The following is a 17,462-nucleotide window of genomic DNA, read 5'->3' on the forward strand; positions in this document are numbered from 1 at the left end:
AGCTTGGGAAATCTTTTTGTATCCAAATCCGGCTTTAAACTTCTTCACAACAGTATCTCGGACCTGCCTGGTGTGTTCCTTGTTCTTCATGATGCTCTCTGCGCTTTTAACGGACCTCTGAGACTATCACAGTGCAGGTGCATTTATACGGAGACTTGATTTGTAAGTCGCTCTGGATAAGAGCGTCTGCTAAATGACTTAAATGTAAATGTAATGTAAATGATTACACACAGGTGGATTGTATTTATCATCATTAGTCATTTAGGTCAACATTGGATCATTCAGAGATCCTCACTGAACTTCTGGAGAGAGTTTGCTGCACTGAAAGTAAAGGGGCTGAATAATTTTGCACGCCCAATTTTTCCGTTTTTGATTTGTTAAAAAAAGTTTGAAATATCCAATAAATGTCGTTCCACTTCATGATTGTGTCCCACTTGTTGTTGATTCTTCACAAAAAAATTCAGTTTTATATCTTTATGTTTGAAGCCTGAAATGTGGAAAAGGTCGCAAAGTTCAAGGGGGCCGAATACTTTCGTAAGGCACTATACATGTAACTGACAAAATAAAGGAAACACTTGAGTAAATGAGGATTACACATTATGTTGGTGTTTTCTTTATTTTTGTTACCTGTAGGCTGTAGAGAAAAAATGTGTTTGAATCAACCAGGGTTTCTGTCAATTCCATTTCAATTCAACCCTGATGAGCCCACTGCAGTCGTGATCTGGGTTCTGGGAGAGAATAACTAATGTCTGCCTCCTTGTCTGGCCCTGCAGGTGCACTCTGGAGAAGAGGAGGAGTGTGTGTGTGTGTGTGTGTGTGTGTGTGTGTGTGTGTGTGTGTGTGTGTGTGTGTGTGTGTGTGTGTGTGTGTGTGTGTGTGTGTGTGTGTGTGTGTGTGTGTGTGTGTGTGTGTGTGTGTGTGTGTGTGTGTGTGTGTGTGTTGAGCTGCAAATCTACCTGAAATATCTCACAGATGTGTACTGTATTCACACTGACAGGCTGCCAGGCCAGACTGTTAAAACAGCTGTACCTGCTGTAATGGCCCAGACTGCCACAGAAGAACAACATACCCTTTTAATGAGGTGAAAACCAAGTGGACTTTTCCTGAGTAGCCTACCCTACTATGTGTAAGGGCATTCATATCCATAATTGCACTAAGAGAGGCTGGAGCACGTATGCCCTGACTAACTGTCTTGGGCATTAGTACGGTGGGGTTGGGGGGAGTGGTTGCTGTGGTCTGTCAGGTGTCAGGTGGTGTAGCTACATGTCAGTACCTCTGTAATGTGTCATGTTCAAGAGCTATAGAAGTATGATTGAAGACTTAGGAGAGTCATGGGAGACTAGGCCAACAAGCTCTCAGTTTAACTGCAGAATCTGACTTTTGTCCATAAACGTCAAATTTCGAAAGTTAAGTTTAAGCATTAATTCTGAATGGTTGACGTAAGGATTAAGGTTTGGGATAGGGTTAAAACAAATTGAACACGTGACACTCAGAGCCAGAGCTCACAACTTATGCCCATTCACCATCCCTGTCCACAATGTCCTTGCAAACTCCAAGCCTATTTAATGGTAATAGCGCTCACCATTGCCCCTAGTGGTCAGTTTTGAAGTCATATCCCGATGTCCTGCTTACCAGGACGGATGTCAAATTTCGCAGTGGACCTTGAACAACTTGGCTGGACAAGGCCACTATTCAGGTCACCTCCTGTTCAAGTGTCTATTCGGCCAGCCATAACCCTAACTTGTAGGCTCTAGCTTATACAACGCATTACTTTTTTGGACAATGCTATACTTCGACAGCCTCTAGTTTTTACCTGACACAGTGGTCTGAGGTAGCCTAGTGGATAGAGCATTGGGCCAGTAACTGGAAGGTTGATGGATCGAATCCCTGAGCTGACCCAAGTTAAAACATTTGAAGGCAGTGTTACCAAATACTAATTGAGTGTATGTAAACTTCTGACCCACTGGCAATGTGAAAAAATAAAAGCTGAATAAATCATTATCTCTACTATTATTCTGACATTTCACATTCTTAAAATAAAGTGGTGATCCTAACTGACCTAAGACAGGGAATGTTTACCCCGGCCTTAAATGTCAGGAATTGTGAAAAACTGAGTTTAAATGGATTTGGCTAAGGTGTATGCAAACTTCCGACTTCAACTGTAAATGCAGAAGACACATTTCAGTTGAATTCATTAAGTTGGACAACTGACAAGGTTTCCACTGTGAAATTCATGGTTTGCAGCCCACATCGGCAGATGCTGGCTTGCAAAGCGTTATATCATTCCTATTGGAATCCAGACAGAATTAGGATATCTAATGACTGGAACTTTTGATCATCCGCAATCTGCAGTTGGAATGACTGCCAAGACTGATATATTAGACTACCTAAACCATCTAAACTGGAACAACCATCTCAATAACGGGTGAAATAAGGCCAAACATTTGCAGATTGGATTGGTTTAGAAAAATGTAATCAGAGGGTGGTTTTAACCTTCCAGACTTGGAATTGTATCAACTCACCACCCAAGGCTTTTACTTGTGACATGTTGTTAAATGCACTAAAGAGGAACAATGGGTACAATTGAAGATGTGCATGCTCATCCCCAGAATCGTTTCACTTCATAGTTAAGAACACTATAACAATATGGAAGAAAATGAGATGGATTCTACAAGAACCAATATCACTGCCTAAAAACACACCCATGTGAAACAATCCTTGGATTGCTTTTCAGAATTCACCAATAAATTGGCCCACATGGACAACTAAAGGCATAGAAACCATAAATGACATGGTAATAGGAAATACAATTATTTCCATGACAGAATTCAAATGCAGTTTTGGACTGATTAATGTAGACATTTTCAAATATATGCAGGTTAAAAGTTTTGTATCACAAAATTTCGACCTGATTGCTTTTGGACATCAGAGCAATGGTTGAGGGAATCCTATCTGTCAGATAAAGATATTGATGTGATAGGTAATATATAAAAAGTTTGCAGAGAGCCTATCCAACTGACAATTTAATAGAGAAAATAGAAACTATTGGAAACAACTATTGTAAAAAATAATAATAAATAAATAAATGTGTTATTTATCTTTGTGTATTATTAGCTAAATTAATCAGTCAATGTGCATGCAAAAACATACTGTAAATATTAAAGCATTCTAAAAAGCAACCTGCTGCAAAGCATTCTGGGAAATATGATAATGAGGCCCCTCCAATGTATTTTTCACTCTGAGGGCTCAATTCAATTTTTAAAAACTGAAGCGGTTACAGATTTCGCAAAACATACATTTTAAGGTACTTTCCAGCCGACATAAGCAACAATTACCGTGAATACAGTTTCTGCTCAACTAAAGTGGGAACATTGCCTTTAAATTTCAATCACGCTGTAAAGCTGAATTTCCACAATGCGGATTGAATGGAGCCCCGAGAGTGTTAACGGAAATGAACTCAACACAGTCGAGTAACAACAACGCCAATTAACTCCTTAGAGTCGATATCCTCGCCCTGGCGGAAATACATTAGATCCGCCTGTTTAAGCTAGATATATATGTTTTGTTTGCATGGCAGAGCTAAAGCGGTGTTTGAATCAGTCTTCTCACGGAAACACAAGTGTCACGGCATTCATCTGAAGTCAGTACCGCCGATCTGCCAACTTCTGTCTGTAGGGTTCGAACAATTTGGGCTACCCACTGATATATGACTCCACAATCGAAAGGTGAGACTCTCACGAACAAGTACATGTCCACAAGCCTCACAAGACTAGTCTGAAGGTAACCCAGTACCAGTTTTAAAGAATTATCGAAGTATATATGGAAGTACTTCAGTGACAAAAAAAGGGATTAAATATGGGTCTCTCAGATTTAGGACAGACACTTCTAAACATTTTATACTTATAGGAGTCATAAAACTGAAAATTAAATAGTTAAATGATCCTTAGTATGACTATCTTAAAACAATTATATATGGTAGCTTAGTAGGAACCCAGCCCCATGCCCTTAGACCTTTAGCACACAGCAGGAACACAGCTGTTTACACAGGGCTGACTCAGGCACTGCGTGTGTGTGGTGTGGGGTGGGGTGTGTGGGGGTGGTGTGGTGTGGTGTGTGGTATCCTGGGGGGCTAGAGAAAAGGCTAATCGATAATAATGACACGTATCTGTCTCAACAAGGTCCCCACACAGCTGGATTACTTTATATCACTTAGGTTTCATCTGTACATTCACCTGTATATTTTCATATCCATTTTCTTCGCATACATTTAAAAAATATATTTTTTAAACTCAACTTCAACATATTCTCCTGCAACCCCTCTCACCCAATGTGGTATGGATCTGCTATTTACTTTACCTTAGAACCGGAACCCCCAACAGAGGCTAGCCAGCTAACTAGCTATTAGCTAGTAGTCAGATAGCCACTGCTAGCGGTCATCAGCTAACCTTTAGCCCGGACATCTCCTGCCAGTCTGCACAGCGTGATTCAACACAGAGCATATCGGACTTCTTCTTCTCCATATCTCTGGATTCCTATCGCAAGCTCTGAACCTTTTCACCTGGATCATTGCAGCTAGCAAGCTGCTATCCAAGTGGCTACTCCTGGCTAACGTTTCTGTCCTGAAGCAAGCACCAATTACCTTGGAGCTAGCCAATGCTAGGCCCATCTCCCGGCTAGCTGAAGAGGTCCATCAGCCACTCCTTGGGATAAAATACCTATTTTGCCAATTGGCCTGGACCCCTTTTACTGCCGATATGGAGCCCCGCCGATTCATCACCACTGGACTACCGACGTAATCCGCCCGAGGGTGTTTTTCAACAGGCTCCTCCGTAGCAACGTCCCCTGAATGCCCATTTGCTAGCCGCGGCCCGCTAGCTGTCTAGAGCATATCGGACTGTTAGCTAAAGAGGTTCATCAGCCAATTTCTTGGGCTACTATACCTATTTTGCCAATTGGCCTGGACCCGTTTACTACACGGACCCCTGCTGATCCATCACGACTGGTCTGCCAACGTAACCGCCTGAGGGGGCTACAACAGACTTCTTCCTTCGTGACGTCCCTCTAAGGCCCTTCTGCTAGCCTGCTAGCCCTGGCCTGCTAGCTGTCTGAATTCCCGTGTCTCCAGCCCGCCTAGCTACTCACTGGACCCTATGATCACTCGGCTATGCATGCCTCTCGCTAAGGTCAATATGCCTTGTCCATTGTCTTCTTGGTTAGTGATTATTGTCTTATTTCACTGTAAAGCCTCCTGCCCTGCTCAATATGCCTTAGTTAACCCATTTCTTCCACCTCCCACACATGCGGTGGCCTCACCTGGTTTAAATTGCGTCTCTAGAGACAATACCTCTCTCATCGTCACTCAACGCCTAGGTTTACCTCCCCTGTATTCATACCTCATTGTCACTCATACCTTTATCTGTACATTATGCCTTGAATCTATTCTACCGCGCCCAGAAACCTGCTCCTCTTGCTCTCTGTTTTGAACGTACTAGGCGACCAGTTATTTTAGCCTTTAGCCGTACCCTTATCCTACTCCTCTGTTCCTCTGGTGATGTAATCCAGTCCCTGCAGTGCCTAGCTCCACTCCCATTCCCCAGGCTCTCTCATTTGTTGACTTCTGTAACTGTAAAAGCCTTAGTTTCATACATGTTAACATTAGAAACCTCCTCCCTAAGTTTCTTTTATTCACTGCTTTAGCACACTCTGCCAACCTGGATGTCCTAGCCGTGTCTGAATCCTGGCTTAGGAAGGCCACCAAAAACCCTGACATTTCCATCCCTAATTCTAACATTTTCTGACAAGATAGAGCTGCCAAAGGGGTCGGAGTTGCAATCTACTGCAGAGATAGCCTGCAGAGTTCTGTCTTACTATCCAGGTCTGTGCCCAAACAATTTGAGCTTCTACTTTTAAAACTCCACCTTTCCAGAAACAAGTCTCTCACTGTTGCCGCTTGCTATAGACCACCTTCTGCCCCCAGCTGTGCCCTGGACACCAAATGTGAATTGATTGCCCCCCATCTATCTTCAGAGCTCATGCTGTTAGATGACCTCAACTGGGACATGCTTAACACTTCGGCCACCCTACAATCTAAGCTTGATGCCCTCAATCTCACACAAATTATCAATGAACCCACCAGGTACAACCCCAAATCCGTAAACATGGGCACCCTCATGGATATCATCCTAACCAACCTACCCTCCAAATACACCTCTGCTCTCTTCAACCAGGATCTCAGCAATGACTGCCTCATTGCCTGTGTCCGTAATGGGTCTGCGGTCAAACGACCACCCCTCATCACTGTCAAATGCTCCCCAAAACATTTCAGCGAGCAGGCCTTTCTTTTCTTTTTTCCCCTTTTTTACCCCCTTTTTTCTCCCCAATTTCATGGTATCCAATTGTTAGTAGTTACGTCTCATCGCGACAACTCCCGTACGGGCTTGGGGAATATGAAGGTCGAAAGCCATGCGTCCTCCGAAACACAACGCAACCAAGCCGCACTGCTTCTTAACACAGCGCGCATCCAACCTGGAAGCCAGCCGCACCAATGTATCAGAGGAAACACCGTGCACCTGGCGACCTGGTTAGCGTGCACTGCGCCCGGCCCACCACAGGAGTCGCTAGTGTGCGATAAGACAAGGATATCCCTACCGGCCAAACCCTCCCTAACCCAGATGACGCTAGGCCAATTGTGCGTCGCCTCAAGGACCTCCCGGTCTCGGCCGGCTGCGACAGAGCCTGGGCGCGAACCCAGGGTCTCTGGTGGCACAGGAGCAGGCCTTTCTAATCGACCTGGCCCGGGTTTCCTGGAAGGATATTGACCTCATTCCGTCAGTAGAGGATGCCTGGTTATTCTTTAAAAGTGCTTTCCTCACCATCTTAAATAAGCATGCCCCATTCAAAAAATGTAGAACCAGGAACAGATATAGCTCTTGGTTGACTCCAGACCTGACTGCCCTTGACCTGCACAAAAACACCCTGTGGCGTACTGCGTTAGCATCGAAAAGCCCACGCGATATGCAACTTTTCAGGGGAGGTAGGAAACAATATACATAAGTAGTTAGGAAAGCAAAGGCTAGCTTTTCAAACAGAAATGTTCATCATGTAGCCAAAACTCCAAAATATTCTGGGACACTGTAAAGTCCATGGAGAATAAGAGCACTTCCTCCCAGCTGTCCACTGCACTGAGGCTAGGAAACACTGTCACCACCGATAAAACTGCGATAATTGAGAATTTCCATAAGCATTTTTCTACAGCTGGCCATGCTTTCCACCTGGCTACCCCAACCCCTGTCAACAGCCCTGCACTCCCCACAGCAACTTGCCCAAGCCTCCCCATTTCTGGACCCCTACAAATCAGCCGGGCTAGACAATCTGGACCTTCTCTTTCTATAATTATCCACACCATTTTTTGCAAGCCCTATTACTAGCCTGTTCAACCTCTCTTTCGTATCGTCTGAGATCCCCAAAGATTGGGAAGCTGCCGCAGTCATCACCCTCTTCAAAGGGGAGACACTCTAGACCCAAACTGCTACAGACCTATATTTATCCTACCCTGCCTTTCTAAGGTCTTCGAAAGCCAAGTTAACAAACAGATCACCCACCATTTCGAATCCCAGCCTATCTTCTCCGCTTTGCAATCTGGTTTCCGAGCTGGTCATGGGTGCACCTCAGCTACGCTCAAGATCCTAAGTTATATCATAACCGCCATTGATAAGAGACAATTCTGTGCAGCTGTATTCATCGACCTGGCCAAAGCTTTCGACTCTGTCAATCACCATATTCTTATCGGCAGACTCAACAGCCTTGGTTTCTCAAATGACTGCCTCGCCTGGTTCACCAACTACTTCTCCGACATAGTTCAGTGTGTCAAATCAGGGGGCCTGTTGTCCGGACCTTGGCAGTCTCTATGGGGGTGCCACAGGGTTCAATTATCCGGCCGACTCTTTTCTCTGTATACATCAATGATGTATACATCTTGCTGCTGGTGATTCTATGATCCACCTCTACGCAGACAACACCATTCTGTATACTTCTGGCCCTTCTTTGGACACTGTGTTAACTAACCTCAATTACAACTCTCCTTCCGTGGCCTCCAACTGCTCTTAAAAGTAAAACTAAATGCATGCTCTTCAACCGATCGCTGCCCGCACCTGCCGCCCGTCCAGCATCACTATTCTGGACTGTTCTGACTTAGAATATGTGGACAAATACAAATACCTAGGTGTCTGGTTAGACTGTAAACTCTCCTTCCAGACTCACATTAAGCATCTCCAATCCAAAATTAAATCTAGAATCGGCTTCCTATTTCGCAACAAAGCATCCTTCACTCATGCTGCCAAACATACCCTCGTAAAACTGACGATCCAGCCAATCCTTAACTTTGGCGATGCAAAATATCCTCCAACACTACTCAGCAAATTGGATGCAATCTATCACAGTGCCACCCATTTTGTCACCAAAGCCCCATATAATACCCACCACTGCGACCTGTATGCTCTCGTTGGCTGGCCCTCGCTTCATATTCGTCGCCAAACCCACTGGCTCCAGGTCATCTATAAGTCTTGGCTAGGTAAAGCCCCACCTTTTCTCAGCTCACTGGTCACCATAGCAGCACCCACCCGCAGCACACGCTCCAGTAGGTATATCTCACTGGTCACCCCAAAGCCAATTCTTGCTTTGGCTGCCTTTCCTTCCAGTTCTCTGCTGCCAATGACTGGAATGAATTGCAAAAATCACTGAAGCTGGAAACTCATATCTCCCTCACTAACTTTAAGCACCAGCTATCGGAGCAGCTCACAGATCACTGCACCTGTACATAGCCCATCTGTAAATAGCCCATCTGTAAATAGCCCATCTAACTACCTCATCCCCATACTGTTATTTTTTATTTTTTATTTTTTTTTCTCCTTTGCACCCCAGTATCTCTACTTGCACATTCATCTTCTGCACATCTATCACTCCAGTGTTTAATTGCTAAATTGTAATTATTTCGCCACTATGGCCTATTTATTGTCTTACCTCCCTTATCTTACCTTATTTGCACACACTGTATATAGACTTTTTCTATTGTGTTATCGATTTGTATGTTTGTTTATTCCATGTGTTACTCTGTGTTGTTGTTTGTGTCGCACTGCTTTGCTTTATCTTGGCCAGGTCGCAGTTGTAAATGAGAACTTCTTCTCAACTAGCCTACCTGCTTAAATAAAGGTTTAAAAAAATGGCCCTGGACAGGTAGGTATTGTTTTGTTCTCAATGTAGCCGGTGTGAAATGCCTAACAAGTTAACGATACGTAGCGTTCAATCACTGGTGCCACTCGCTCTGAGACCTTAATGTGGTTGTTTCCCTTGCTCTGCAAGGGCCATGGCTTTTGTGAACAGATAGGTAACGATGCTTCGTGGGTGACTGTTGTTGATGTGTTCAGATAGTCCCTGGTTTGAGACAAGGAGAGGGATGGAAGCAACACATGAAGATTGAAAATGCTATTCTATTCTTCCTCAGTGTAATCCAGTGTGAAGTTACAGCCTGTGGGTAACTTTATAGGTACTCTAATTGAGAATGTAAGTCAGGCACTTGATGGAGAAAAGCCATTAACTTGAATAGAGGGCTCTTGGGTATAACTAACCACTATGTGAAACACATAAACAGATAGGATAGGGGCCACACGGGACTCCCTGTGTACGTTACTTAGCCGAACACTTTTTCATTGTGTGAACCAACCTTCTTCATTCTAGTCAGTGGCTGCTGCACACAGTTTGAGCAAATTAATTTAGGAACGTAGCTACAAATAAAAAACAAACTCTCTCTCAGTTGAACTATTATCCAATGAAATTATAAAGCTTATAACACAAAACAAAATTCCAATATTTTTTCGAATGGTTATTTCAAATGACGTACACTTTCAAAGTTATTTTGTGTGTTTTCCGTGAACTTCAATGTTCCCCTAATAAAAACCACACTGTGGTTATAAGGTGTTACAACTCACTGACGCCAGAAATGGTGGAAGGGCTGCCAGCTCTACACCGCTCCACAGCTCTCCGCTCCAACCCATTCCAGTGGCCCCGGGTTGGTCGGGTGGGTGGGGTTTTTCCACCTCTCAGAGGAAAATAAACATGGAGCAATCATTCAGTCACCCCGAGGCCCAGCAAACAGGCTCAGCGAAGCCTCGTTGAAGCCAGCCATCAGCAGGGGAAGTAGAGGTCATCTCTCCAGGGGGAATATTAAACATGCTGGGCCTGGGCAATAAGCAGAACAGCAGCAGCACAGAACCTGTCTCTATACATCTACCCAAATTTCATGTTTCACACTTCTAACGCCCATGGTCTGGCCCGTTCACACTTCCACCAATGATAAACCACAAGATAATCAATTAGGATCTGTTGCAGCCTGGTAAATCTTATCTGACGCAAGTTAGTTTGCATTGGACATGGGACAAAAGCAACCATGGAACCAGCTGGGACACTGGTTAAACACATTTTGTCCGGACTTGATATGCTTCCTAGCTAATTCTTCTAACATGTGGCTCTTCTACTCATAAAGCCAGAGGATGAGGAAGGAACAGATCAGCCATCTCCTCCAAAGGGGTCCAAAGGGGTCGCTTGTGGTGATGAGAGATTTTGTTCCAGTGTGTTCTCTATGTGACGGTGGTCGGTGCATACCGCAAAGCGGTGAGGACAGAGAAAACAGAGGTTTCTGACAGAGAGAGAGCAAGAGGGAGAGAGGTGGATGGAGAATAGATGGAGAGAGAGCGAGAGAGATGGAGGAAATATGGAAATAGAGAGATGGAGAAGAGATGGAAAGAGAGAGAGGGAGAAGAGATGGAAAGAGAGAGAGAGAGAGAGAGAGAGAGAGAGAGAGAGAGAGATGGAGGAAATATGGAAATAGAGAGATGGAGAAGAGATGGAAAGAGAGAGAGAGAGAGAGAGAGAGAGAGAGAGAGAGAGAGAGAGCGAGATGAGTTTGATGTGTTGCCACTGTGTTCTCATCCCTGGACCGTTTCATCCCTCTCTCCAGCCACAACCTCTGAGCTTTGAGCCAGCGAGGGCTTTGACCCAGGGTTCTCCCCATCCCCTCCCCTCCCCCCTGCCTTCCCCTGAGCTCCAGCACAGGAAACAGAGCTGCTGAGCTTTCATGGGAAACGGGTAGATACTGCCTCAGTCTCCCAGCGAGGTAGAGGAGAGGAACAGATAGAAGGAGAGCAGATAGAGGTGAATATTCTGGAATCACAGAATAGTTTCTCATCATGCATCATTGCATTGTTTTATTCTACAGGAGAATGACAAATGGCAACTCTAATTAAATTGTTTTAGAGTTGATGCATAATTTCATTATTGCAAAGTCATAATGTGAAATAAAATCACTCCTTTTGCAGAGTGAAGAGGGATTAAAAGTGCACTTTATCTGACCTATCGTTCCAGCTTTCAGCCGAGAGGTAGCAGGTACAGTAGGGCTTGATGGTGTGTCACTCACTGTGCTCTTATGGAAGTCATTAAATATGTGTCTTATAAACCCAGTCAGTAATGTGTTTAGGGAGGCAGGAAGGCGCTGGCCTGGAACAGAGTCGTGCCTCTTCCATGATCTCACACCACTTGAGCTGTGATCCAAATGACACCCTATTCCCTAGATAGTGCACTAATTTTGACCCTGGCCCATAGGGTAGTGCACTATAGGGAATTGGGTGCTATTTGGGACACATCCCAGCCCCGAGCAGAGCGGCTACGCCGGAAAACAAGATTTACATCTCTCACTGCACTGTACTGGGATTTGATGGTTTCCATATGGTGCATCATTTACGTGAGTAAAATGCAGGAGGTGGGACAGATTAATTATGAGAGTGATTTATCCCAAGCGTCCGGTTGCACTAAAACAAGACAGAGGTAGTAGTGTGTGTGTGCACCTGTGCATGCCTGCGTGTGTATGGCTGAAGATGGCCTCCCAATTCATGGACCGAACATCGAGGTGGGCTTGTTATAACAAGTTCATTTTGTGTTCACTATCTCATAAACTCACCACAGACAGTCCATGATTAAGTCTCCTCACTCGTATATTCCTCCCCTACACTTCATATCTGATCACCTGTAAATAAGGTTCCGGCAGCACCCGACAGGGTGAAATAGAAACGATCATCATTCTTAGTCTATGGACTTCACATAGGGAGATGTAGAATCTTTGATGACATACAGTAGTGTGGGCCAGGAAGCATTCAAGACCTCAGTATTATCGCTGACCTGGGTGACAAATAATAAAATATCCACTTTCCTATTTAGTTTCACATGACAAGTAAGCAACAGTAAAATAGTTAAATTATGAATTGTATTCTTGTTCTATTGTGAATTTTTTACTATGCACTCTATTCTTCACTTGAGTGGTGAATTAGGTTGCTTGACAAACTAATAAACTTTGTATGGTTCATGTGATACTGGTAGACCTCTTTTAGTGTGATGAGAATCTGTTTTGCTGCTTCTGTCTGTCACTGCGCAAGGCCAAGCTTTGTCTGTTCATAGCGAGCAAGCATTATTTCACATTCGAGGCCAACACTCTTTCCCTGTCGATTGGTTTGGTTTTGAGACTGTACTGTTGGATGATAAACAGACTCCCTCTGACTAAGAGCATGAATGCTTTCATAGGCTGGGAGGGAGCAGGCGAGCAGTATGCTGATTTGGCCTCAGTCCAGATTCTCTCTCTGACTTTCCTCAACCTCGTAGCCACTCATACATATAGCTTCCCTCTTCATTCCTTTAACTCCTGTTCATTTACAGTACAGTACAGACTTCTCAACAAGCTTCTCTCAATATGTTGAAGTGTGTAGGCTAGTCAGTCATGGCTACCCATGTTGTAGCTTAGTCGGGTCAATTTAGTCAGGTTGAGTTCTTCAAGTAGGTTAGGCTATACAGGTACGGGTAATACTGTATACTACATGTTTGCTGAGGAAAATATTGTTTTGGAATAAAAACATGTTCTGATCACATTATGTGCAAGACAGCTCATACAGCCATGGACTATGTGTTGGATATGACACCAGCCAGACAACGTTTAATAAAGCACTCAAATCAGATTTAAAATCACAATTGAGCGGTGGTTAGCATTTCATAGATTTATATATGTATGTATGTTGTGTACGAAGACAAACCAGAGTGATGTATATGAGAAGTATAAAACTACAGTTCAGTTTAGAAAAACCCGAAGCACCAAAAACGACCGGAAGAAAGACACTTAGCAAATCATCAGAGCTCCAAAGCATGAGACATATAAGAAAGCAATTCAAACATTTGTTCCAGAGAGAGAAAAAGAGAGAGAGAGGGAGACATATTACATGTAATGCAATCATTATTTCAATAGCTCAATGTTGTCGTGTTTTGTGTTGTCATCAATGACATGATATACTCTGTCTTCTTGGATCATTCTGACTTTTCTTCACATACAGACAAAAACATGTCCCGCCTCCCTCCCACCTTCCTCATCCTTTGTTCATTTTTCTCCTTTGAAACGTGTTAAATCTTCTTGTAGTGTAAAATAGCCAGATTACAACTTGTTTGTGTTTAAAAGAAATAAAGCATCACAGAGCACCCCATCATAAAAGCACTTTGGTATCTTAAAGACATCCACTTCATCCCATGTGCAGTCTCTAGCTGCTAGATAAATATTCATCATTTTTCTTTAGAGTGCTTCTAACATAATGCTGTGCTAAGACCATTGTGCATCCTAAATGACACCCTATTTCCTATATAGTTCACTACTTTTGACCAGAGCCTGGGCCAAGTCCAAAGTTCCCTATATAGTTAATAGGGTGCCATGTAGGATGCAGTCCCTGTCACTCTTCCAGTAAAGTCCCTCGCAAGTCTCGTCCAACTGTACACACACTCAGCACTGTTAAATGAACATTTTGTTTGTGCAAAAAAAATTATGAAAACACACACAAAAAAAAAGAATGATAAACAAATACAATACAAAACAAAGCAACAACTAAAAAATAATCTACATTCAGCTACAACAGTTTTGAAAAATAAAACGTGCAATAGTGCAATTTCAGTTTTCTGTCTGCAAACACTTTTCTTTCTATCTCCATATGTTGTCCCATATGTCATCATTTAGGGTTGCAACATTCTGGTAACTTTCCCCAAATTCCTAGAATTCCCAGTTGGAGGATTACATATTTCTTGCTTATTCCCTCCTGATTCCAGAAAACTTGGAATTTTGGGAAAGTTGGTGGAATTTTGCAACCCGATCATCACTGCACAGGGACGCGTCTTGGTTGATCAGTGGCGGCTCCTCCGCATATTGCTTCTCCCAGAGTTCCCCCGGCTCTGGTCCCAACGCCTCACCTTCCTCCCCATACGGTCCTTCCACTTCTGTGCAATGGAGCCTTCGATGAGCAGAAGTCTACAGACAGGTGGGGGGCATATGAGTTACAATGTGTTATGAATTACATAAAGCTGGAAGTAGGGCTACAGTAGGTCCTACTGCCTTCCTTAAAAATGTACAACAGGGTTGGAGTCAATTCCATTTCAATCCTGAATTGAAATGGAATTGACTCCAACCTTGTTGTACATTGTTAACTGAAAGTTCCATTCCTATTCTCCTCCATTGCTATCAATTATGACATTTGGAAATGACAGCTCTGCTGATGTACACAATCATATATAAATGATTCCATTAATGATTGTTGCTAATAGAGATACAGTAATACGACTGGCTAAAGACGTACCTGGATCTCTCCTCATTCTCGTAACCCATGATGATGTACTCGTCGTTGGCAGTGAGAGGAGGACAGGGACAGCCAGAGTTGTAGTACAGTGTGACTGTATCACGAGGGATGTTCACTAAGGAAGACTTCAGGATGTCTTTGACCTCCACGATGGCACTCAGATCATGATTTCTGCTTCTAATCTCCTTCACCCTCGCACGAATCACTGGGAGGAAAAGATTAAACACAATTTTATTTCATTTGATTATTTTAGGAACCTTTACATTTGAAAGCCAATTTGTTTGACTGAACATTCAGGGACGGTTTCCTGGACATGAATTAAGCCTAGTTCAGGACTAAAAAGCGCTTTTGATGGAGATTCCATTGAGAGTGCTTTTTACTGCAGGACTAGGTTTAATCTGTGTCTGGAATAACATCCAGAGTTTTAGGACAATGATAATATCATGCATTGTAATAATCAGCTAACTATATCTCTCTCATTCTGGAATCTTCTCTCACTCACTTCAGAACTGCAAAAGTAATTGCCTAAAAAAATCATACAGAAAATAACCCACCATAGTTGTAATTACTCTTTAGGTAAGTCTTGAGACCCAGTCTTACCGACTTGCACTTGCATCGATCTGAAACAATAAAAGGATGTGATTCATTGTAGAACATCTGGTATTTGAACAGCAATATTACATTCTTGAAATAAATGTAATGACAAACACATGACATCAAAATCTATATCATATTCTAACATAATACTGTACAGAAAAGATTCTTCAGCACTAAATTCAATAGCCAAAAATATTGTAGACATTTCTAAGCACATTAGGATACATTTTTAGTATGTTAGGACAAAAACAGCTCCATGCAAAAGTATGTTAGGACAAAAACAGCTCCATGCAAAAGTATGTTAGGACAAAAACAGCTCCATGCAAAAGTATGTTAGGACAAAAACAGCTCCATGCAAAAGTATTCAAATGTTTAGATAAAGCAAAGAAAATATGAATATTATTTTACCATTGTTGGCTCCTTTACAGTTCACATTGTGAGAGTCACTTGGAAAGTCAGGAGTTGATTCTGAATAAAGATGACAATGATAAGAACATTTTCACTGAAGAACAGTACAATCTATCACTTCACAAGTAGCCTCTAATAAAATAGGCAACTGTGGTTTAATTTTTTTATCAATCTATATTGGGAACATATTCAAGGGTCACATGGATCTTACCAGGTGAGCATTTTGAGGGGTCTTGATAATAGGGGTTGTCTGAGGAAGAGAGGAATAATATTTACTTACAAGTGGCTGATGTAGAGAATTGTACATCATCATCACCATCATATTTTCCCTTTGATCTCTTTATATTATGTGAGGTATATTTATTCACAATATCTATTTCAGAAATACACCCTTATCCTACCTGGTCCTTCTGCTTTGACAATGGCCTCTGGCGAGATACAGACTCCCCGGTCATAGACTGGCAGATCCTCGCAGGCCAAGCTCTCTGGCCAGGTGTGATTATACCGCTTCATCACCGGTTCACAGCCGCACTTCGCCCGTTCACACACCGACTTGCATGGCTTGATAGGGTCGTGTTGGAAGTCAATAGTGCATATTGGAGCGTACATTGCGCACAGAAAGAACAGTAAATCTGGACTGCACTGAGTGCCAAGAAGCCCTTCAAACTGCTCAATCGCTAAGACTGCGTTCGCCTGGGTGCTGTGGTGGAGGTGGTTGGGCATTTTCGTCATGTTCCAGGGCATGGACTTGCACAGTGGGATCCGGATGGGCTCGCAAGCCGCTGCGGACGCTCTGGGTATCCCAAACAGACAGGTAACCGCGAGGAAGGAGACGAAGAACTCGTGTGAAAACATGATCATCCTCAGTTATATTCAGACAGGTGGTTTCGGATAACAAAATACAAAAAAATGAAAGCTAAATGCAATGCCTGGTTATGAAGTAAGCATGGATAAACTTCAATGCAATCCTAAAATCTATAGCCCTAAAGTTGCTGTCGAAAGTTGTCTGTCTACCTGGACGTGTCCAAATTTAGCGTCACGTAGAAGGAACGAGGAGCGAAAGTCATCTTTCGTGCGTAAAACCAAAACAACAAAGCCTATTCGAATCGAATTCCTAGCGGGAGATAACGTGGAGATTCCTTTAGTTTTCCCACTGTTCTTTTGTTGCTTATTCCATCGGCGCGTGTGTGATCATATTGCGGGTGGAAGTGGGCTGGGGTGGTGGCTCCGCTCTCTCTATCCCTTCCTCCCCAGACCAGTTTGCGCTGCAGTGATTGCTCGCTGGAATCGCAGTGACCGCACAGTGCGGGACCAGCTTTTTTACCCCTCCGCATCATCATCATGCCTCAGTCTGACCCAGGACACTCCTCTCCTGCTTCAAGCCAATACCAAGCAGGGCTGGATAGCTTGTCCCACAGCCTTCTTTGAAACGCGTGGTCGTTAGGCTATATAGCCTATTTCATAACTCATTTCAGTAGCTAGGCCTATTAATTTATATTTGGATTAAAAGTAAAGTCATGAAACCCTTATAAAGACACCAGTATAAAGTCACAAATCTAAAGACATATGAGGACAGTGCTAAGTACACAATGAACTTTAATCAAGCCTAACTAGTGTAAACACAACACAATTGTCTTTGAGTGTTAATAGGCTTATTGGCTGTTGACAAGATTAAGAATGTGTTAAATAGCATCCTTTATGCAAACAGTGTTTAAATAATATACAATGAACAGCATGGAGGATTTTAAAGGGATC

General features: G+C 43.2%; 1 protein-coding gene across 1 annotated transcript; it reads right to left on the bottom strand.

Annotated features, from left to right (window-relative positions):
- Nucleotides 1-13,003: 13,003 nt before the first annotated feature.
- Nucleotides 13,004-17,015, bottom strand: frzb (frizzled related protein). Its single transcript, XM_035773965.2, has 6 exons — nucleotides 16,109-17,015; nucleotides 15,919-15,957; nucleotides 15,708-15,767; nucleotides 15,257-15,322; nucleotides 14,703-14,907; nucleotides 13,004-14,377 (listed from the first exon to the last, which is right to left on the bottom strand). The coding sequence occupies exons 1-6, from the start codon at nucleotides 16,566-16,568 to the stop codon at nucleotides 14,254-14,256; spliced, it is 954 nt and encodes a 317-aa protein (XP_035629858.1). The 5' UTR covers nucleotides 16,569-17,015; the 3' UTR covers nucleotides 13,004-14,253.
- Nucleotides 17,016-17,462: the final 447 nt, after the last annotated feature.

Source organism: Oncorhynchus keta, chromosome 7 (genome assembly GCF_023373465.1).
Source record: "Oncorhynchus keta strain PuntledgeMale-10-30-2019 chromosome 7, Oket_V2, whole genome shotgun sequence".
In the NCBI taxonomy this organism is placed as follows: Eukaryota; Metazoa; Chordata; class Actinopteri; order Salmoniformes; family Salmonidae; genus Oncorhynchus; species Oncorhynchus keta.